We start from the raw sequence: 21,729 nt of genomic DNA on the forward strand, positions 1-21,729 counted from the left end.
ATGTACTACTAATTATCTCTGTAAACTCCAATTTTTTTTTTCTTCACCAAGTAGTCTCGTGAATCTCAATTGGATGGCAATAAATAAAAAACAAAATCCTTTGCCATCAACTGCCAAAGTCAAAGTCACAAATTAAAAAACTATAAAATTATTCTTCTCAAGATTTTCGAGACTTCTTTTATTCGATGGAAAAAACTAAAATCGTCACTCTCTCTCCTAACTGTATCCGTGAAGGCAAAAAATACGTATAAACAGATACGTACAGAGAAACGTAAGTATGTAAGTATACTCGTCTAGCTTTCTCTCTCAGCTGTACCTTTTTATTATGGTGTTTTTGGTAACGAGAAAACCAAACCCACACAACATTCAATTGAAATTGCGACTTTCGATTTAAAACTCTCTTTAACTACAATCGCTATCCACGAACAATCTGATTGATTCTCTCTCTGAGATCTCTCTATCTATCTATCTATCTCTCTTCTCTTACCTTTTCAATACGATTTCGGATTCTGAGCTGCGATGCTTCTTTGATTCACTTGAGAGGTACTCTCTTTCTCTGTCTTCTTATGGAATTTTATCAAATGCCGTTAGGTTTCTGAGAAATCCGGTGATAATTCGATGATTTCTTACATAGTAGCGATTATTGGTTTTTTTTTGAATTGTCCATTTCGTGCTTCTCTGCGATTATGATTCTCTGATTTCATTTCACGTCATCGCTTGCTCTTTAGCTGTTTTCATCGCTTTTTTGCCCCAAATTTTTTAATTGCAACTTTTTCTGTTTGTGCGGCTTCGGCATGAACTGTGAGGAAAGCGAGGGTCCTACTGCGTAAGTTTAGGCTTTTAGCTTAGTGTTTATTGGTCAAATTCACTTTTTTGGCAATTTTAATTTCATGGAAAGCTAGAAACAACCTTAATATAAACTGCTTACTTTTCATGGTTTTTAGTGTTGTTGTTAGAGCTGACGTAACAAAGGTTTCTATAATTGGTTTGATTAGTAAATTTTGGTCATTTCCTTCATTTTTCAGTTAGTCATTTCTTCAGATGTTTAGAAATGGGAAATGCTTTATGCTTGAGGTTTATCACTATTTATTGATTGTTGTTTTTTCGTGTCTGTATTCAGTGTTTTGGAGTTTTGACTACGACTTGTGATGGCATCTAGACAAGGATCAAAATCGAGAAAAGCAGGGTTAAAGGGTGCTGATTCTACTGCATCTTCGACAACCTCGTCTTCGAAGCTTTATCAAGAGACTTCTATAGATGGCCATAGCTCCCCTGCTTCTTCATCTGCTCAAAGCAAGCAGCAGTTCTTCTCACCAGATCCCTTACCACAAACTGCTCAGCGGTCTAAAGAAAACGTCACAGTGACAGTTCGCTTTCGCCCACTCAGGTTCTTGGTGATATGTTTACATACGCTTGCAAAAATTAGGTTGATGTTTGTTCTGCGAATTTGACATACCTTATCCTCGATGTAGTCCAAGGGAAATTCGCCAAGGGGAGGAGGTTGCATGGTATGCAGATGGGGAAACTATCGTGCGAAATGAGCATAATCCGACAATAGCTTATGCCTATGGTTAGTCTTGACAGTTTGATTAGTGTCATGGATTTTTCAGAATCATCATAAATAATTGCATGTGGGCATTACTTCACTCAAGAATAACAAATGAACAATTATAGTATTATTCGTATGTGGTATATATTTCAACTTCTTATTATGTCTTACAGAATGAAGACAGTGATTTAATTGGATATTCTTCCTTATTTGATGTTTGGATCTTGCATGTTGTTTTCTGTCAGTTAATGATTTATTCTCCTTCCTGCAGACCGTGTCTTTGGACCTACAACCACAACACGCAATGTCTATGATATTGCTGCACACCATGTTGTTAATGGGGCTATGGAGGGGATAAATGGTATGAACTGAACAGATTTAAGGGCCAATCTAGTTTGTAATAAGATCAATTTCTATTTTGACTCATTTATGGAAAAGCATGATTTTTTTCCATATTCTTATGTTGAAAGACTTAGTTCTGTGATATTGATCATTTAGGCTATATCAACAAGGTTTATCCTAATTCAAAAGAATCATGAAAAAAATACTCATGAGTGAGATTTTTGACGTAGCTGACCTAATAAATGTTAAAATCTTCACACTAATTTGACTTCAATGTGCGTACCACTTGATTTTAATATAGTAACAATGAATGTTGATTATACTTCAGGGACCATTTTCGCATATGGAGTGACAAGCAGTGGAAAGACACACACAATGCATGTAAGAGTCCTTCATCTGGATACTTTTTGTTCTTCAGCTTGTTACATAAAAGAAAGTATTTTTGGTATATCTTCCTACAATGTAGTTTAATGTGTCATTATTGTATAATGCTTTATCAGAAAGTCTCATATTTATATCTTTCCCCTCTGACTAGATTACTGAGCTGATAGATTTGGTTGATGTTTTTGGTCCAAATGTCAGGGTGACCAGAGATCTCCTGGTATTATACCGTTAGCAGTGAAAGATGCTTTCAGCATCATCCAAGAGGTACTTGTTAGGATATTGTTTTTTTCATATTCCTTGGCCCAAGTACTAGCGACCTCACATATTTATTTTCTTACAGACTCCTAATCGAGAATTTCTTCTGCGTATTTCCTACATGGAAATATATAATGAGGTGCTATTATTTACCTACTTTTCTTCTCTGCTCCGTTGTCTATAGTCAATTTTCAACAGTAGTGGAGTGATAAGAATACGCTGCTTTTTAATTTTCCTTAAAGATTACTATCCTTAAGGTTCACCTTATTTCAGGTTGTCAATGATTTGTTGAATCCAGCAGGACACAATTTGAGGATCAGAGAAGACAAGCAGGTGCGTTTCAGCTTCAGGTTCTCTTTGTTGCTTTTCTGTTGAAAACATGCGTAGTGCTACTCTCACTGACTTGTAATATCTTTGTTATGATTACAGTGGTCATAGAATCCCAAAACCTTCGCATCATATTTTTATATATTAGGAAACCATTTTTGAGCTGCCTGAAAAAAATACCTACTCCATTTTTCTTGCGAAATTTTATCTCTATGGGGACTCTGATATTACAATGTTAATATGTGATCCTTCGTTTAGTTGATCCTTTTAATAATCATTTGAACTGAGTATTTTATAATGAGCTTGTCATGACTTCTATTGCTACAAGTGTCTTTCTCCAAGTTAATCACTTGAACTTATCTTTTTTATTGACTCTAGGGAACCTTTGTCGAAGGGATTAAAGAAGAAGTTGTTTTATCCCCTGCTCATGCGCTTTCTCTTATTGCAGCTGGAGAAGGTATGTGGTGCTTCCACTTTCCCTTTTATTCAAAGGAAAAGGTTTACTTTACAACCATACAACTCCAGCAAAGACTGTTTCAGTCGTTGTATATTTATTACAAAATTGTTTATCAGAAAGTGTACTCCTCCACATGCTTGAGGCTATACTGAACGTTGAAAAGTGTGTTTTTGTTTTTCTTTATTGTGATAGAGTAATTCTCTCTCTTTTTTTTCCAGTAAATCCCTTTCATTCTTAAACCTTGTCATGATCTAGTTAATTCTCGTCATCGTTTGCTTATCAGTTAATGCATATTGATAGAGATCTTGTCCTCATGACAGAGCAACGACATGTTGGATCCACAAATTTTAATTTGCTCAGCAGCCGGAGCCATACAATATTTACGTTGGTATGTTAATATTCTCTTTGAAATATTAAAAACTGGTATCTTTGTGCAGTTGCTATATCATTTCATCACGTGATTACATTTATGATATTGATGGATATACAAAAAATCTGAGTTTATTTTGTATTACTATTAGGTTAAAAGGTAAAAGTCAGTAGTTCTTTTATTCATACAATCGCCTTATTGCTTAAAAATGGAATACTGAAGAATTATACGTCTTTTTTCAGCACAAGTTGTGTATCATGTTCTTCTTCCATATGATTTCTTCTGTTTAAGGAATTACTGTTCTCCTTTACTCTAATCGTAGTTGTTTAGTCACATTAACTCATGTAGCTGTATTGTTTCTGAAAAATGATCAACTAATTTGGATGCAGACGATAGAAAGTAGTCCCTTAGGTGACAAGAGTAAAGGTGAAGCTGTACACCTCTCACAACTGGTAAGTTCATCTTGTATCCAGTGATGATCAATCCTTTTAATATGTTTATTAGTTGCATTTTCTGAAAATTTAAAAGGTGAACATCTGATATTAACTACTACCCATAATTTCTCTCATATCTGCAGAACCTCGTTGATCTGGCAGGTTCCGAGAGTTCAAAGGTTGAAACCAGTGGTGTAAGACGCAAAGAAGGATCATATATAAATAAAAGTTTGCTGACGTTAGGGACTGTAAGTTTTTTCGTACCACAGTTTTCACTTAGTTAACAATAAGTTTTGGGGTGCAGTTAAAATCCAAGGACTTCTTTGACATGTCCTTTTAAAGCAGGTCTGATAAGAAAATTGCTTTCTTTTATGTTGTATACATATTAGAGCCTAAATATTAAGCACACTTTCTACCCCTCTATATTTTGAGACTTGCAGATTAAACATATAGTTACATACATTACTTTAGGTCTTTTACATTTTAGATTTTTAGTACTTAGCCAGTTCAACTGTAGAATCACCTTTCCGCATTTGCATCATTTTGCTTGCTACTCTTATTTCCAATTTGTTCTTGTCCAAACCTTACAGTTAAACCTTACAAGTATTCTCCTTTGGGCTGAATTTTATTAGTTCTATTGTGAGGTTATAGGTGATATCAAAGCTTACGGATGTGAGGGCTTCACATGTACCATACAGAGACTCTAAGTTAACCAGGATCCTTCAGTCCTCATTGAGTGGTCATGACCGAGTATCTGTAAGTCTTGTTTAAGCTGTTCTCAATCCTCGTGGTACAATAAATATAAAATGCACAACATGATCTTTATAGTAGTATACTTTACTGATTAGTTTTTCTCTCTGGATATGGTAGCTCATTTGTACCGTCACTCCTGCATCAAGCAGTTCGGAAGAAACACACAATACACTGAAATTTGCTCATCGTGCAAAGCATATTGAGATTCAAGCTGAACAAAACAAGGTTTTCCACGCATATCTTCTTTCAGCTCTTATCTTTTGTACTGAAGGTCTTTTTTGGTTTCTAACTCTAGAAAACTGTAGATAATTGATGAGAAATCATTAATCAAGAAGTACCAACGCGAGATTCGTCAACTGAAGGAAGAGTTGGAACAGCTTAAACAGGAAATTGTACCAGTTCCTCAGCTGAAGGATATTGGTGCAGATGATATTGTTCTTCTGAAGCAGAAGGTATGCTTGAAATTTTTGTTCGGCACTGATGTTTTCTGAGAACAATTTGTCAGAAAGAGATTATGGCAGATAGAGGTCAAATTTGATAGAGGTCATTCTGGACACAAAATGCGACAGTTTTTCAATACTACCACTGTTTCCGTCCATTTTATTTATATTCTATTAGACAAGTGTGAGGACGTTTTATGTCATTGCCTTTTGGTTTACAATCAAGCATTTGAGAGAAGCTGAAGTAACCTGGTTTTGTTGTTTTTGGCTATATAACGTGATGATAAAAGCTAGAAGATGGTCAAGTCAAGCTGCAATCTAGACTCGAAGAAGAGGAAGAAGCTAAAGCAGCTCTCCTGAGTCGAATCCAAAGATTGACGAAATTAATTTTGGTGTCGACTAAAAATCCACAAGCATCTCGATTACCTCATCGTTTTAATCCGCGGAGGAGACATTCATTTGGGGAAGAAGAGGTAGAACCACTGATTTATGCTGGATAATATACAAATTCTTTCCATCTTTTCTTCTGATGATGGTTCACTTTGATCTGAAAGACTTTAGATCTATTATAGCACACAAATTTACTAGCTTCTTTGGCTGATCTTGGTTGATGATGTATATTCAGCTTGCTTACCTACCATACAAGAGGCGGGACATGATGGACGATGAGCAACTTGACCTGTATGTTTCTGTGGAGGGAAATCATGAGATTAGAGATAATGCGTATAGAGAAGAAAAAAAGACCCGCAAGCACGGATTGTTAAATTGGTTAAAGCCTAAGGTATACAAATGATTGAATTTTCATTTATAGCATTGACAATTATGTTGTGGGCTATTCTTGTTCGTTTCAAAACTGCATCTGGCAGCTATAGGTTTTTACTGTCGTAAATGTTTCATGCACTCACTATAGATTTCTGGACTCAACGTGTGAGGCTTATGTCCTCTTAGATGCAGTTTCTTCTTTGATTTGTTGGTGCCTCTCTTGTCTCCCCTTTTTTAAACCATGCTTACTTATTCCTATCAGAAAAGAGATCACAGTTCAAGTGCCAGCGACCAGTCAAGTGTGGTCAAATCTAACAGCACACCATCAACTCCTCAAGGGGGAGGCAGTCATCTGCACACAGAATCAAGACTTTCAGAAGGCTCGCCTTTGATGGAACAACTCTCAGAGCCTAGGGAAGACAGAGAAGCTTTAGAAGACAGTTCCCATGAAATGGAGATTCCGGAGGTACATAAGAGATATTTTCATTATCGAATCCAATTCCTACTCTCTGTTTTACAATACCTTTTTGCATTTGTTCCCAGACTAGCAATAAAATGAGCGATGAGTTGGATCTTTTGAGGGAACAGAAAAAGATATTATCTGAAGAGGCGGCACTGCAATTAAGTTCTTTAAAACGGATGTCAGATGAAGCTGCAAAGTCCCCTCAAAATGAGGAGATTAATGTAATATAATCACCCTGTTCATGATATCTATATCTAGTTGTTTTACTCTAGCAAAATATTGACCTTCTCGGTTCTCGTTGTTGCTTAGGAGGAAATTAAAGTACTCAATGACGACATCAAAGCAAAGAATGACCAGATTGCTACGTTGGAGAGACAGATAATGGATTTTGTTATGACATCTCATGAGGCATTGGATAAATCTGATATCATGCAGGTAGGTTCCAATTGTCAAGTATTATGCACTGACTTTTTTTGTCTGCCATTCATCTCTCAAGTGATTCCTATATTATCTTCAGGCAGTTGCTGAGCTGAGGGATCAACTTAATGAGAAATCTTTTGAACTCGAGGTGATCGAATTGTTTCTGTTTATGCAATTTTTCTTCATCTATGCAGAAGTTAGAGATGGTTTTGCTATTGCCTGGATAAGATTATTCATTTTAGCTCAATATTATCTCTCCTCATACCTGAATAAAGTTTCTTCTGTGTATATTATAAAATACCAGTATTCAAAACGCCAGACTATATTAACAATGAAGCTAATGGTATGCTCTACGCTTTTTTCTCATTCTTCATCTTGTTTACAGGTTAAAGCTGCAGATAATCGCATCATTCAGCAAACACTCAATGAAAAGGTTAGTAGACTTTTGACATTGACTATATCCCCGATTTCATTTGTCTTTGGAAAAGCTTTGAGGCTAGGTTTATAATGTTTAAAAGAATTCAATAACCGATGAAATACATTTTCTGCAGACATGTGAATGTGAAGTGTTGCAAGAAGAAGTTGCAAATCTAAAGCAGCAGCTCTCTGAGGCCCTGGAACTAGCACAGGTCTCTCTTTTTACATTTCGTAAAAATTGTTGTTTGCAAAAACCATGCTTTTCACCGATCTTCGTCTTATAAGCCACATGATGTTTAAACAAACTCTATTTGCTTTCTGACATGATAGGGAACTAAGATTAAAGAGCTGAAACAAGACGCCAAGGAACTAAGTGAATCAAAGGAGCAGTTAGAACTCAGAAACAGGAAACTTGCAGAAGAGAGTTCATATGCAAAAGGTCTTGCATCAGCAGCTGCAGTTGAGCTCAAGGCATTATCCGAAGAAGTTGCAAAGCTTATGAATCAGAACGAGAGACTAGCAGCTGAGCTGGCAACACAGAAGAGCCCAATCGCACAACGAAATAAGACAGGAACAACAACAAATGTAAGGAACAATGGAAGAAGAGAGAGTCTTGCAAAGAGGCAAGAACATGACAGCCCATCAATGGAGCTGAAGAGAGAACTGAGGATGAGTAAGGAACGTGAGCTATCGTATGAAGCTGCACTTGGTGAAAAAGAACAAAGAGAAGCTGAGCTTGAAAGGATATTAGAAGAAACAAAACAGAGAGAAGCATATCTGGAGAATGAGCTTGCTAATATGTGGGTTCTTGTTTCTAAGCTGAGAAGATCTCAAGGAGCAGATTCAGAAATCTCTGATTCTATATCAGAGACGCGACAAACGGAACAAACGGAAGGTTCATTTTGAGATTTGAGAGAAAAGAAGACAACATAAGTAGGATATGTTTGTGCAGTGATTCCAGAGAGTTTGTGTTTGGTACTTTGCCTTGTAAGTCTCGATTTCTTCGGTTATTGGGACTTTCTTTTATAACTTTGTTGATAATTTTGTAAAGAAAGATTCAATTAAGAGAGAAGAACTATTATGTCTCTTTTAATTTAACTTGCTTAGATCGAATCAGAATACCAAAATCATCAGATGATTGCAAAAACTTGTAACTGTGTGTTTATATGAAAATTGTTCCAAAAATCTCAACAAAAACAAAAAAAAAAAACCTCAAAGGAGTGATCAGTTGGTCTTAGGATCAGGCATGGGGAACAAACCACCAGCACCAGCAGCTCCTCGCGGCGGAGAAAACCCTAGAAATTTCTGTAGATTGGTTCTGATACTAATTGAACACAGCAGATAGAGAAAAGCCATGGAACAATCCGTCGGATCATCACCTTTCAGTCCCCTGTGACTCATCTTCTTCACTATCGTGATCGGATGGAAAGGAAGCTTCGCGACGACTTTACCTTCGAATAGTGAATTGAGCAATCCGAAGACGACGAAGAGAACCAGTGCCACAACGGCGCCGGATTTGAACTTGAAGAGTGACAGATCTCGGCTCGATTCCTTTAAGCTGGTTTCAACGCGATCGATCTTCTTCGTCTTTGATTTCTTTATGGATAGCTTTGACGATGGATTCTCTGTCTTCATTGTCTCGAGTTTCTTCGTGGCCTTGTCAATGGAGTATTTCAAGGATTTGTATGAGCTGGTACGGTAGATTAAGATCCATGAGATGGCTTCGCAGACCAACGCGGTGCAGAAGGAGATTCCTACGACCGTTAAGCTATCGGCGTATTTGAAAGAGGCGAAGAGTGGAATCGTAGTCGCCATTGTTGCGCAAACTTGCAGAGATTGGATTTGACTGTTCGGGTCTCACTTTGATTAGGAATCGTAGAAAGTCAAAGGAGGGCAAAAGAATAAATAAAGAAAGTTTCGGGGAGCTTAAATATACCTCCAGTTTCCAATCTTTACAACATTGCCCCAATTGTTTTTTCTTTATAAACCAAAAAACCCAAATCACAATCTTTGGCAAAATAGTTTATACAACACACACACCAAAGAGTTAATATGACATGCAGATGTCTATTTACAAAGAAGAGGTACAAAGGAGTTTTGAGTTGAAGTTAGAGAGGTTTAAGAGTGTTCTTAGGAGCACTTATCCATGGAGTGTCTGCAACAGCAAATCTCCACAAGGCATTCACATGTTCAGGCAATGCGTAATCTATCCCAACGCGAGGACCAACCATTACTTTCTCCACATCTTCTCCTCCATCCAGAAGCTCCAGTCCTCCTGTGTCCATATATTTTTAGTACAAAAGCTTAAACACTGTTTGAGAGAGACATGGTCTTACTTCATTAACTATTTTGGTCTGTGACCTACTAACCAGGAGAATAAAGTGGATGATGAGACCACTCTGTTGAGAGTCCAAGCGCTTGACCAACCTGCGAGAGGCACAGATAAAAAGCTGATAATGCAAGAGGATTGACCAAGAATACTCATTGTTTATTTCAAGATCTAACCATCGGAGATACTTTCAACTTTTTTCCTTAACTATTAAAGAACATATGAAATGCATTGTGAAGCTCTAACCTTTCCTGGTCCATTTAAAAGAACAGGTTTGTCGGTTTTCAGGCCACGACGCTCCTGTATAGTCTCCATTCCTGCAATGCCATTGATGAATAAATAAAGTAAAAACATGCAAAAGATATGAAAATTCAACACTTGCGATAGGCCAACAACCCAAACAACTTTGAGCCTCAAACAAGACAGAGTATAATGAGCAGAGTTCCGGTGCCGATGTGAGCAGATTATTTACCGGAAACAGGAGAACAAGACCGTATCAAAACAGCAGCTCCGACTCCTTCTTTATCAGCAACAATATTGAGCATCATATGAAGACCATAACATAGATAAACATAAGCATGTCCTCCTGGTCCAAACTAAAAAAAGAAACCACATTTCAGAGGAAGTCACAACTTGTATGTATGTAACTAAATGCTAACAAGTAAAAAGAAGAAACTCACAACTGGTGCGGTCCGTGGGGTAACACCAAATCGTCCATGGCAAGCTGAATCATTTGGTCTATAAGCTTCTACCTACCAAAGGAGGAACAAGGTTAAATCGTTGCATATTACAATCATAGTATTTCAAGATGCACCAATACCATTAATTTTGCATTAGCTTAGTAAGCACCAATGATCTAATCAGAGTATCAAACAGTCCCAAATTAAAACCCTAAATCCTTTCTCTGGAAAAAAACAGAAACGTGTGTCTGAGTCTGACCTCTGTAATTCGAAGCACAACATTGTCTCTCCTCATGAACTTGCCAAGCAAACGTGGCGCAAGATCAAGTGCGTCGATCTGAAAGAACTCCGGAGGCATTAACTTCATCTCGGACTCGGAGGTGGTGCGGGTCAGTGGGTAATCGGGTCTGACCCGAGCCGCTCGTGTCTTGGAACAGTTGGTCTTTCGTGTCCGTAGGACTACTCGGGTTGTAACATTTGTCTCCGATTCCTCCTGATTAACCCGCTTCGATCGACGAGCCGGCGTTTTCATTATACAACCCGAAACGAAAAGATTTGACTTTTCAAAAGTATGCGACGTTGACCTTCTTTGTTGTTAATATTTGGCGGGTGATGGTTATTTACTTATTTATGTTGTCCAAAGGTGGTGCCAACTTTGTCATAGACATAAAAAAAAATCATGGTTGTTCCAATAAAACAATCGTTCATAGTTTTTTTTTTTTTCACACCAAGGTTATTTGGCACTAATGTCAAATTGTTGCAATATCTTGGCAGAATTGCATCAATGTATAAATAGATTCATTGTTGATGTCGAATCTCGCAATCCGGATAATCCGAAATTGTGGGCAGATCTCAATCACAAGATAATAGAAGTAGGCCAACGCTGTTTGACCAAGATTGAAAAAGAGTCTCAATAGGGTTAAAGTCCATTAAGAGAGTTTGGTTTCAACTTCTGTTAAAGGATATATCTGAATCCGCGTATTAAAAGAAAGGAGATGATCGCGAAAAGATTTAAAACGAAATACCGAAAACAGAAAGAAATAAATAAGGGCGAGATGTGATGCGCGAAGAAATCTACATATTAATGATCGTCGGTTCGAGTTCAAAACTATAAATAGATAATGTATTACCCCGACAAAAATTTCTTATGTAACACAACTAAAAACAGATCAATACAAACACTTTTTACTAAACTCGATCTTTGTTTGATTATCCAGACTAGAAACTCCGAAAAAACCACAAATTCTTAATTGCGGATTTCAACATCCATATTTACTACTTGGCATTTAGTTTACTCGTGCTTAAATTTACGTATCAAATATTTTTCAACTGAGATGTCAAACTAATCCGCTATGTTTAAATAATATCTAACTGATATATGAACTTCAAATCTGCATTGACACCCTTAATTGCGCTTTTAGGGAAGAAAAGTAAAATTGAATACACCCCTCTATGTTTTTGTTTACAAAATTTCAATTAATATTTAGGAAAAAGTGAAAAAAAAAACAAAATGTTAAAAAAGCGCGAACTTTTAAATTTGGGACGAAAAAAGCATGAACTTTCGAAATGTCATTTAAATCACAAAGTTTCGTTTGACTTTTTAAAAAAATTGTCAAGTTTCGTTGACTTGGCCATTTTGGGCACGTCGTTAAATTTCTGTTAACGACATTAACTTTCTGTTACAGATTTCTGTTAAATCGAAACGACGTCGTTTTTAGATCTCCAAAACGACGTCGTTTCATTAGAAAATAATGATGCAAAATCCGCGTCCACAATGGCTCGAACATATGACCTATTGGACTCATATGGGGCAATATACCGCTGAGCTACGACAATAATTTACAATAATAACAAACATTGCATACATATACTAACCAATATAATATACTATTAATTAAAAATATATGCAATAAATTAAAAATAACAAAATTAAAAAAAAAAACTAAAAATATTAAATAAACTTACCATAATATATTTTAAATTTCAAATATTTAATTATATATATAAAGACATCTTCTATATTCAAATTATAGATCTCTCTAGAATTCACATAAGTCTTTGCAATTGTATTTTTGGAATAGATAAAAACTGAAAATTGAAAATAATTTGCATAAGTCTTTTCTATTGTATTTTCTATATTTGGAATACATAAAAATTGAAAACTAAAAATAATTTCTCAAATATAAAAAACATCTATATAGAAATTTAATATTTCAAATTTCAAAATATATATGTATGGTAGGTATATTTAAAAACTTTGTATATATTTGTTTTTTTGTAGTTTTGTAATTTATAATTTATTGTATATATTTTCAATTAATTGTGTAGTTTTATTTGTTAGTATATATGCTATGTTTTTTTTTTTAACAAACTGTTCTCGTAGCTCAGCGGTAGATTGTCCTTTAGAAGTCCAATAGGTCAGATGTTCGATTCCATGTGAATGCGGATTTAGCATCATTATTTTCTAACGAAACGACGTCGTTTTGGAAGCTCCAAAACGTCCAAAACGATGTTTCAAAACGACGTCGTTTCGATTTAACAGAAATTTCTAACAGAAGGTTAACCCCGGAAATTTAACAACGTGCCCAAAATGACCAAGTCAACGAAACTTGACAATTTTTTTAAAAAGTCAAACGAAACTTTGTGATTAAAATGACAATTCGAAAGTTCATGTTTTTTTCGTTTCAAATTTGAAAGTTCGCGTATTTTTTGACATTTTTCCCAAAAGAATTCTCCCAATAACAGGAAGGATTATGTAAGCCCAAGAAGCAATTTTCCTACATTCTAGACACTTCTAATAAAAGCCCGTTTCAAAATTAATTTGTTAAATATACTTTAAGAAAAAAAAAGGCAAATTGTCCCCAAAAAAAAAAAAAAAAAGTTTCTAGAGGCTTCGTTAGCCTAATTCATTAACTAGGTTCTCCTAGTTTCTGCTGCTAATTCCCAAATCTCAGCGAAATCAAACTTCTCTGCTCTGCTTAGCTCTCAGCTAGCTGAAATCTCTCTCAATCCGTGTAGCTTAGCTTCCCTAATCCAACCATGGCAAAGTTCGGTGAAGGTGACAAGAGATGGATCGTAGAAGACAGACCTGACGGCACCAACGTCCATAACTGGCACTGGTCCGAAACCAATTGCCTTGAATGGTCTCGCAACTTCTTCACCAAACAATTCTCCGGCGTTGATATCCTCTCCGGCGAAGGTAATCTTTTCATCAAGGTCAGTAAGATCGAGAAAGTCGAAGGCGAGGCTTATGTGAATGTGAGGAAGGGGAAGATTATCCCTGGCTACGAGCTTAACGTCTCTTTATCTTGGGAAGGTGAGGCTAAAGATTCCGATGGGAAGACGCTTTTGAAAGCTGATGGATTGGTCGATATGCCTTATATCTCCGATGAGAATGCTGATGAAGATCCGGAGATTAGGTTTTCGGTGAAGGATGAGGGACCGATTGGGAGGACTTTGAAGGAAGCGATGGTGAAGAAGGGGAAGGAGATTATTCTGGAGAAGGTTAGGGTTTATGTGGAGGCTATGGCGAGAGGAGGCCCGTGTAGGGATGAATTGGAATCGAAGAAGGTTGCGCCGAAATCGGTAGCGGCTGGATCAGCTACGGTGGCGGTGGAGAAGTCTGGTGCTGCCCCGGTGGTGTCTGCTGCTGCGGTGGAGAGTAAGGTAGTTAAGGAGAAGAAGAAGGCGAAGACTAAGGAAGGGTTTAAGACAATTACTATGACCGAGAAGTTTAATTGCAGAGCTAGGGATTTGTATGAGATTTTAATGGATGAGAATCGTTGGAAAGGTTTTACGCAGAGTAATGCTAAGATTAGTAAAGATGTGAATGGTCCGATTAGTGTCTTTGATGGGTCTGTTACTGGAATGAATCTTGAGCTTGAAGAAGGCAAATTGATTGTTCAGAAGTGGAGATTTGGGAGCTGGCCTGATGGTCTTGATTCAACGGTTAGTTTAGTGAATTTGGAATGGCTAAACGTATTACCCTGATTATAGATTTGATTGTGGTTGATATATTGGCTGTTGCTTTGACATTTCAGGTGAAGATCGTTTTCGAGGAGCCTCAACCAGGAGTCACCATTGTCAATCTTACTCACACTGACGTTCCTGAAGAGGACAGGTTAGTTTTACTCATGGCATGTCTATCTTATAGTCTTACTTATAATGAGTTGCTCTTGATTCTGAGTCTGAACTTTGGGATTAGGAAACAAAAAAGGAGCTTTTAAGTTTTTACCTATTAACACGTTGTTGGTCATTCATGAAGTAGAAAGACTATTGAGTGACTATGTTTTGTGTTTGGTTGAATGCAATGAATTCTGCTGGAATCTGGACTGCTTTATAGCTTGGTTTTAAAATAGAATTTTGCTACCGATGTACAAAGCTAGAACCAAGGGTCTATTTGCTCAACTCTCCCTAACCACCTATAGCTAGTTAAATTTCCCAGTGACCGACACTACTTTTAACTCTATTATCTATGCTTATCCTTGGCACTAATTTGATTTGTTGTATGTAGTTGATGGACTCTTCTAGTCTTCCCCTTTAGTGACTTGCTTGTGATTCTGAATTAGAACTTTGGTTTCTGGTAAACCAAGACAGAAAGTTTGAACTTCTTTCATCCTTAAAGTGGAAAGAAGTGATGACTGACATGTTTAATAATCGAATGGATTCTTTTGGAATTTGGGTTTACTGTTTTGGTTGGTATATGATAGATTGCTCCTGTTTCCCAATGTCCCACGTCTCTTCGATCTACTATCTATGTCAATCTTTGCTACTAACTCACTCTTAGCTTATGCTGACAATATAACTCTTCTTTGTTCCTTGTGAACACTTGATAACTGATGATTTTTTTTTCTTTGGTATATGGCCTGTGTCTTAAGATGAGTGAGTGATTCAATGTTGCTAAATGTGAGGACATTGATGTAACTACTGTTATCTGATGTTTATCCAATGGTTGATGCAGATACGGGAATGCGACTGTGGTGGAAAACACTGAGAGAGGATGGAGAGATCTTATATTCCATAGGATCCGTGCAGTTTTCGGATTTGGAATATGAACTTATGATTTTGATTATCAAATAAGTTGATTATGATTTGGACCGATAACCAATGCAAAATGTATGATTTTAAAGTTTTTCAGTTTTAGTTAATGCATTTCCCTTGAACTTATATATAATCTCTTTCTTTAGGCCATAGGCCCTTGATCAGCATCCGTTTGGTAATCTTTTTGTCGATTACACGATTACACATACATAAATCACTTAAGGAATGCTGTTTTTAGGAAACTTGTATGAGAAAAAAAGAACTAACCAATATGAAGTTACATTGCTATGTTATGTGAAACATATGAGGTCGAAAAATGTGTCATTGTAGATAAATGCTTTTGTTGATTATGGTTAACAATTAATGGACACATCGTCAGGGAATAGCATGTGGGAATTGCCATGTGGATGTGGTAATGAATTATCTACTCCAACAAAAAAAAAGATCATTTCACTTTCAGCTTTTCAGTAAGTAAATGGGAAACTTCAAAATTATTGCGCATGCAGCAACACAATATCAATCAACATGTATAGATTCAAATTCACAATATAGATAGAATAGTCTATGACTTGCGTAAGCCTAATGCTTGATGTTTCCTATGTGACGGAATTGTGTTCGTTAGCTCTATATGGCTTACGTATTTTCAGATTTCCTAGTACTAGGAATTTGTACCTTTGCCATACTTTACGTTACTGGAAAATATGAGAATGGCAAAAGATCGGGTTTAGGAATAGTAGCGTGTGTATTTAACTTTTCAAGCTAAATAGAAAACAGACAAAAATCATACGAAAATGGCAAAAGATTAAAGTACAAGATCTCATTTCCATATTAATGTATTGATATACAGATACACTAAGCAGTTGAATTTTACCTACCCGATTGTAATAAACATGTAACAAAAACATTTTTAATTGGAATTTATTAAATCTAACGAACGGCTGATTTATTAAAATTTAGTTTTAAATATGGTTGACCAAAACTTTAATTTTGTTACATCAGATCCAAGATTCAAATCTCGAACACTAATTGCAGTTTGTAAATCTAAAATTTGTGGATTTCTAAAACACCATCTCAGGTAGTTCATGTTCATGTGATAGATACTTGTATTAATCTATGTGTTTGACACTTTGACTACAAAACTGATAACTCTATATAAAATATTCAACAATAGATAGTTATAATCTTACCTGTGGTGTGCTTCTGAGTAACTTTGATGGTTAAGCCAATAAAAAAAAGTACGACAAGTGTGGGACAAGGAGTCAGAACATCGAAACAAATAAAGTAAGTTTGTTTTACGTAAAATCAATTAGCAAGTCTTAGCTTAATAAGCAGTTGTTGAAATATGTTGAATGAAAAGTATAGCAGATATAGTTTGCTTATGCTTTTACTATACATTTGTCACTTAAAGATACCAAACAGTAATCATAAAAAGCGAATTAAAATAGTCTCTCTTGTTTGTTTTCATATGAACCACGCAAGTGCGTTTTAAAAAACAAAATCTCAACATTCCAAATGTACCAACAAAACAAAATCTCAACATTCCAAATTATTCCGCGTCACAAAACAGTGGCATTCTCGTAGTTGTTTCGAAAGACAAGGGGCATAATATAAAGAGAAATACCTCAAACTTTAGCGACGATTCCTAAGCAAATGTCACTTTACCGAAGAAACACATCTCTCTCTCTCAAGTTTCTAGAAAAAGAGATTTGTTGACGGAGACAAGACTCTTTTCTTTTTCACACTCTCGCTAAAAGACCCATTTTTTAATCTCTCTGAACTCTTAAAAAAAAAAAAAAACGCAAAACCAAGAGTCAGAGAAAAAGATTCTCACGCGCCAAAAAACTCCCTCGCCATGGCGTTGGACTCCGTTAAGCATTTGCCTATTCACGGCGTCTCCGCCTTCTCCTCCGTCACCGTCGAAATCAAAAGCTTTTTCTCCACCGTGAAACCAAGAAAAACTTCAACTTTCGTCTACGCTTTCGTAGTAACTTTCGTTGCCTTGACTGTTTTCTTAGCCTTTAGTCCTTCTCCCATCACAGTCGCACTCGCTCCTTCCATTTCTTCCTATGTTCTCCCTAATATCACTGTCTCGAATTCATCCAACTCTTCACCGTCGAGTCTCGATTCTAATTTCACCACATTGCGTACACCGGCGCCGGAAAATCTCACTGCAGTTACTAAAAACTTAACCTTTGAGTCCCCCGTCGCAAATGGGACAACGGACACAAATGCTAAAACCATCACTATTCAGTTCCAGACCGGTCATGCAAAGGAAAACATATCGTGTCCTGACAACAAAACTGCTCGAGATTTGGACACACATGGAGCAAGGAAAGCACCTCTGTCGGAAGTTCTAGCTGTCAATTCGACTGCTTCTCCGAAGCGAAAACAGAGAAGGAAGTCGTCGCTGAGAAAGGTGATCGAGTCTCTGAAGAGTTGTGAGTTTTTCGAGGGAGATTGGGTCAAAGACGATTCGTATCCGCTCTACAAACCCGGTTCGTGTAATCTGATCGATGAACAGTTTAATTGTATCTCAAACGGAAGACCTGACGTGGATTTCCAGAAATTGAAATGGAAACCAAAGCAATGTTCTTTACCAAGGTAATTATAACACTTGGTTTCTTTTTTTTACATGGTGGTGAGTGACTGGTACGTGAGTCTAATAATCCAATGATATAAGTGTGTGTATGAATATATGAAAGGTTAAATGGAGGTAAATTGCTTGAGATGATTAGAGGAAGAAGGCTAGTGTTTGTTGGAGATTCGCTGAATAGAAACATGTGGGAGTCTTTGGTTTGCATTCTTAAAGGATCAGTGAAAGACGAGAGTCAAGTCTTTGAGGCTCATGGAAGGCATCAATTCCGTTGGGAGGCTGAGTACTCTTTCGTCTTTAAAGTAAGTTGTCAAAAATTCGATTTCATTACTTCTTCTTGTGTGTTTTCGAGTTTTAATCGAATGATTTACTGTCGACAGGATTATAATTGCACTGTGGAGTTCTTTGCATCGCCTTTCTTGGTTCAAGAATGGGAAGTTACAGAGAAGAACGGGACGAAGAAGGAGACTTTGCGGTTAGATTTGGTCGGGAAGTCATCGGAGCAGTACAAAGGAGCGGATATTCTTGTATTCAATACCGGACATTGGTGGACTCATGAGAAAACTTCCAAAGGGTATTAGATTTTCCCCAACTAGTCTGATCCCTGATTTGGGATGATTGTCTCATTGTTTTTTGCTGGATTCTTTCATTAGGGAGGATTATTATCAAGAAGGGAGCACTGTTCACCCGAAACTCGATGTGGATGAAGCTTTCCGAAAAGCATTGACAACTTGGGGTCGATGGGTTGATAAGAATGTGAATCCAAAGAAGTCCCTTGTTTTCTTCCGTGGTTATTCCCCGTCACATTTCAGGTAAAAGATCGAGATCTTGTGTTGGTAGTTTTACTAGTCATAAACACTGGTTTTGTAAAATTGGTTTGATTTGTTTGCAGCGGCGGGCAATGGAATGCGGGAGGAGCATGCGATGATGAAACAGAACCGATCAAGAACGAGACTTACCTAACTCCTTACATGTTGAAGATGGAGATACTTGAAAGAGTTCTCAGGGGAATGAAAACACCAGTCACGTATCTCAACATCACGAGGTTAACTGATTACAGGAAGGACGCTCACCCATCGATATACCGGAAACAAAAACTATCCGCAGAAGAAAGTAAATCACCATTGTTGTACCAAGACTGTAGCCACTGGTGTCTCCCTGGGGTGCCTGATTCTTGGAACGAAATTTTCTATGCCGAGTTACTTGTAAAGCTTGACCAGCTTGGTGGCAAAAGACGGCGGAAAGCCCTAAAAGATCATAGGAGTTGAATCTGCATCATTTTAGATCAACACAGAACTTTAAAGGGATAAAAAGAAAAGAAACACTGATGTAGATGAGAATCAGAGTAGTGCCATGTTAGTTTTCTTGGTTGTAAACCTAATTCATGGGAGAGGTTAGAGATTGTAAATGGTTTTGTGACTACAAGTAATAGTAAACATATGCTTAACCCGAACAGAACCAGACTATTAGAATCGAAGACCTAACCAGAATTTGTCTAACTCCAACGCCTAACCTAAATCTGAGTTCTGATGAAGAATCATTTGGTGAAGAGAATCCGGTTGATGACATGGACAGGCAAAGCGTAGGCAGGATCAATTGTTTTGACTCCAGGATACTCGAGAAGAGAGAGCCCTGCACCAATTTTGTATTAAATTGACACATAATTCTTTGCTTCACATCAACAAGATAAGCTAAAGAAAGACATTTTTAGTTACCCGCAACTCCAAAGTAGGTGTGGAAGATATCAACAGTATAGCTGGGTCTATCTGAGATGCCTCCGTTATCCATGTCCTATTCAAAGTTTCACTTGAACCTCAGGGAAGGCTCTAAAAGATGAGACCTTTAAAACCAATAGCAACAATATTGGAGACAAACCTGAGAGTCCAAGATAAACTTGACAAGCTTTGCTTTCTCGATCCAGTGAACTCTATCGATCATGATTAAGCTGGATAAGACCCACCAAGAATAGCAAACCTGATAATAGGAATAATCAAAAGCACGCTAAGAACAATCAGAATCATGTTACGATTTGGAAGAGTTTAACGCTTACATCAGGGAGTTTCTCAGGTCGTCCATTTAAACCTCCAGACTCGTAGTCTTGTCTTTCACATAACCACCATCCAAGTAAGTCCTTATCAACACGATGGAGATTCCCGGTGATAGCAAGAGCACCCACACAACAGAAAACTGCAGCAACATAAAGAATCAATGCCCTTTAATTACCATATGATGCTGCAATGATATTCAGTAAAGTCATCTAGACACATATTGAATGATGATCCCAGGGTTAAAAAGTTAAATTAGCATGAACATACTCTGTCCTGCATGAGACTCCGCTCCAGGTGAGCACCCAAAACCACCATCCAGGTTTTTGCAGCTCACAATGTAATCAACAGCCTTCTTCACATTGATTTTATCAAGACATTTTAATATTGAGAGGCAGCATATAGCTATGTAAGAAAACCTACATTAAACAAGCTTGCAGATAAACATAATGAAACTCACAAATCGGAATAAACAAAAAGCTATGAAGAAAGAATACCTTGTATCTACTTCGCCCCATATATCTCCTGAGAAGGATCCATCTTCATTCTGTAACCCAGCAATATCTAGTTTTTGCATTTAGAAAAAGCATAATTGTATCTACAACAAACGAATTACCGAGTTTATTTATTTTCACAGTGACAAGAAGCTGAATGCGTAAAGGATACAATTTGAAACTTTTTCAACATCAAGAATGTTGAGTTTGTCGAAGAGGGCCAAGATTTGTACAGCACTGAGTGTATACAAAACATGCGGATCATGGCCAGTATTACCGGCAAAGCCACCTGCTCACAAAAAAAGAATGACTTTTTAAAAAACTACAAAAGCAGTAACATCGTACGATTAAGGTTGAAAATAATATACTGAATAACACACACCAGACTCATGCTGGCAGGTCATGACCCATGACACAACTTCATCTTCGGAAACAGAACCAAGCTTGTCGAGTAAAGCCAGTGTGGTTAGTCCCCAATATGCACCATTCATTCTCAGATGATCCATAACCACAGACTCAAAACTCTCTTTTTTCTAGCAAGTTAATATGAAAACCAATTAAAAAAGTGAGAAAGGGGAAATTTTTAAGTTGTTAATTATAGTGACATAAACAATGAGCATGAGGAAAATGGATGATATAGCTTTATATACTAGTACCTTTTCTGCCATCAAATTCAGAATGTAACGAAGATGCTTGCCAGCTACGAGCTTGTCTGCCATCGGGATTCAATAAACTTGGCACGAACAGAAGAAACAACACCAACGATTTTTAAAGTTAGCTTGATTCAACTTTAGTTTTTCCTTCAATGGGTTAAAAATCCCTAGCTGGTATAATTTTTATTAACACTTAAATCACCCATCCATGGTTGAGCATCTAGTGAATATCACTCTAAGCGATCAGCTACAGAGACTCTTAAGGGTCATATCTTCGAGGTTAAATTTGTTTAAGTTATGATTAGTAGATACGAAATTACGAGTAAGAGAACAGAACATGAACTTACGGAAAAGATAAAACTTTACTACGAAATTAGTAACAGAACATAAACATGAAATTAAAGAACGAAGCTTTATTACGACTTCTTTGATAAATGGAACTAACCTAGAGAAGAGAAGCCAAAATCTAAGAAATTCTTTTGGGCGATACGACGAAGAAGACAGTCAAACATTAATTTGGTC

The 21,729-nt window shown here is 37.0% G+C and overlaps 6 protein-coding genes across 14 annotated transcripts; 3 read left to right on the top strand and 3 right to left on the bottom strand.

Annotated features, from left to right (window-relative positions):
* The first annotated feature begins 112 nt into the window (after positions 1–112).
* On the top strand, positions 113–9,279 carry AT3G12020 (P-loop containing nucleoside triphosphate hydrolases superfamily protein). Of its 4 annotated transcripts, NM_112036.4 has the most exons (24): positions 113–543; positions 1,121–1,387; positions 1,473–1,570; positions 1,821–1,910; positions 2,220–2,272; positions 2,474–2,539; positions 2,616–2,669; positions 2,804–2,863; positions 3,236–3,314; positions 3,635–3,702; positions 4,074–4,136; positions 4,262–4,366; positions 4,770–4,874; positions 4,989–5,096; positions 5,177–5,323; positions 5,602–5,784; positions 5,937–6,092; positions 6,336–6,539; positions 6,617–6,757; positions 6,846–6,971; positions 7,054–7,104; positions 7,342–7,389; positions 7,508–7,585; positions 7,704–9,266. In NM_112036.4, the coding sequence occupies exons 2-24, from the start codon at positions 1,149–1,151 to the stop codon at positions 8,277–8,279; spliced, it is 2,898 nt and encodes a 965-aa protein (NP_187809.3). In that variant the 5' UTR covers positions 113–543; positions 1,121–1,148; the 3' UTR covers positions 8,280–9,266. The 4 variants fall into 4 exon arrangements, with proteins under 4 accessions (NP_187809.3, NP_001189866.1, NP_001319527.1 ...); NM_001202937.1 differs by having other exon boundaries at positions 281–543; positions 7,054–7,389; positions 7,704–8,451; NM_001337969.1 differs by lacking the exon at positions 113–543 and adding an exon at positions 633–826 and having other exon boundaries at positions 7,054–7,389; positions 7,704–8,451.
* AT3G12030 (transmembrane/coiled-coil protein (Protein of unknown function DUF106, transmembrane)) lies at positions 8,494–9,240 on the bottom strand. Its single transcript, NM_112037.3, has one exon. The coding sequence runs from the start codon at positions 9,186–9,188 to the stop codon at positions 8,598–8,600; it is 591 nt and encodes a 196-aa protein (NP_566409.1). The 5' UTR covers positions 9,189–9,240; the 3' UTR covers positions 8,494–8,597.
* Positions 9,262–10,982, bottom strand: AT3G12040 (DNA-3-methyladenine glycosylase (MAG)). Of its 2 annotated transcripts, none has more exons than NM_112038.3 (6): positions 10,642–10,982; positions 10,383–10,454; positions 10,175–10,298; positions 9,949–10,019; positions 9,743–9,800; positions 9,262–9,648 (listed from the first exon to the last, which is right to left on the bottom strand). In NM_112038.3, exons 1-6 carry the CDS (start codon positions 10,912–10,914, stop codon positions 9,482–9,484), a joined length of 765 nt encoding a protein of 254 aa, NP_187811.1. In that variant the 5' UTR covers positions 10,915–10,982; the 3' UTR covers positions 9,262–9,481. The 2 variants fall into 2 exon arrangements, with proteins under 2 accessions (NP_187811.1, NP_001326241.1); NM_001337971.1 differs by having other exon boundaries at positions 9,710–9,800; positions 10,642–10,967.
* A 2,251-nt stretch (positions 10,983–13,233) lies between these two features.
* On the top strand, positions 13,234–15,739 carry AT3G12050 (Aha1 domain-containing protein). 2 transcript variants are annotated; one of them, NM_180235.1, is made up of 4 exons: positions 13,235–13,581; positions 13,699–14,330; positions 14,423–14,502; positions 15,343–15,599. In NM_180235.1, exons 1-4 carry the CDS (start codon positions 13,422–13,424, stop codon positions 15,434–15,436), a joined length of 966 nt encoding a protein of 321 aa, NP_850566.1. In that variant the 5' UTR covers positions 13,235–13,421; the 3' UTR covers positions 15,437–15,599. The 2 variants fall into 2 exon arrangements, with proteins under 2 accessions (NP_566410.1, NP_850566.1); NM_112039.3 differs by having other exon boundaries at positions 13,234–14,330; positions 15,343–15,739.
* A 1,481-nt stretch (positions 15,740–17,220) lies between these two features.
* Positions 17,221–19,644, top strand: TBL1 (trichome birefringence-like protein (DUF828)). The gene is made up of 5 exons (NM_112040.2): positions 17,221–18,023; positions 18,125–18,317; positions 18,396–18,589; positions 18,669–18,827; positions 18,908–19,644. The coding sequence occupies exons 1-5, from the start codon at positions 17,275–17,277 to the stop codon at positions 19,281–19,283; spliced, it is 1,671 nt and encodes a 556-aa protein (NP_187813.1). The 5' UTR covers positions 17,221–17,274; the 3' UTR covers positions 19,284–19,644.
* On the bottom strand, positions 18,905–21,719 carry RGTB2 (RAB geranylgeranyl transferase beta subunit 2). 4 transcript variants are annotated; one of them, NM_180236.4, is made up of 10 exons: positions 21,653–21,695; positions 21,211–21,287; positions 20,937–21,087; positions 20,727–20,843; positions 20,558–20,624; positions 20,331–20,479; positions 20,066–20,202; positions 19,891–19,989; positions 19,731–19,806; positions 18,905–19,647 (listed from the first exon to the last, which is right to left on the bottom strand). In NM_180236.4, the coding sequence occupies exons 2-10, from the start codon at positions 21,271–21,273 to the stop codon at positions 19,553–19,555; spliced, it is 954 nt and encodes a 317-aa protein (NP_850567.1). In that variant the 5' UTR covers positions 21,274–21,287; positions 21,653–21,695; the 3' UTR covers positions 18,905–19,552. The 4 variants fall into 4 exon arrangements, with proteins under 4 accessions (NP_850567.1, NP_187814.1, NP_001327836.1 ...); NM_001337972.1 differs by having other exon boundaries at positions 19,020–19,285; positions 19,529–19,647; positions 21,211–21,719; NM_112041.3 differs by having other exon boundaries at positions 21,211–21,687.
* Positions 21,720–21,729: the final 10 nt, after the last annotated feature.

The sequence above is a fragment of the Arabidopsis thaliana genome, chromosome 3, assembly GCF_000001735.4.
Source record: "Arabidopsis thaliana chromosome 3, partial sequence".
NCBI classification, from domain to species: Eukaryota; Viridiplantae; Streptophyta; class Magnoliopsida; order Brassicales; family Brassicaceae; genus Arabidopsis; species Arabidopsis thaliana.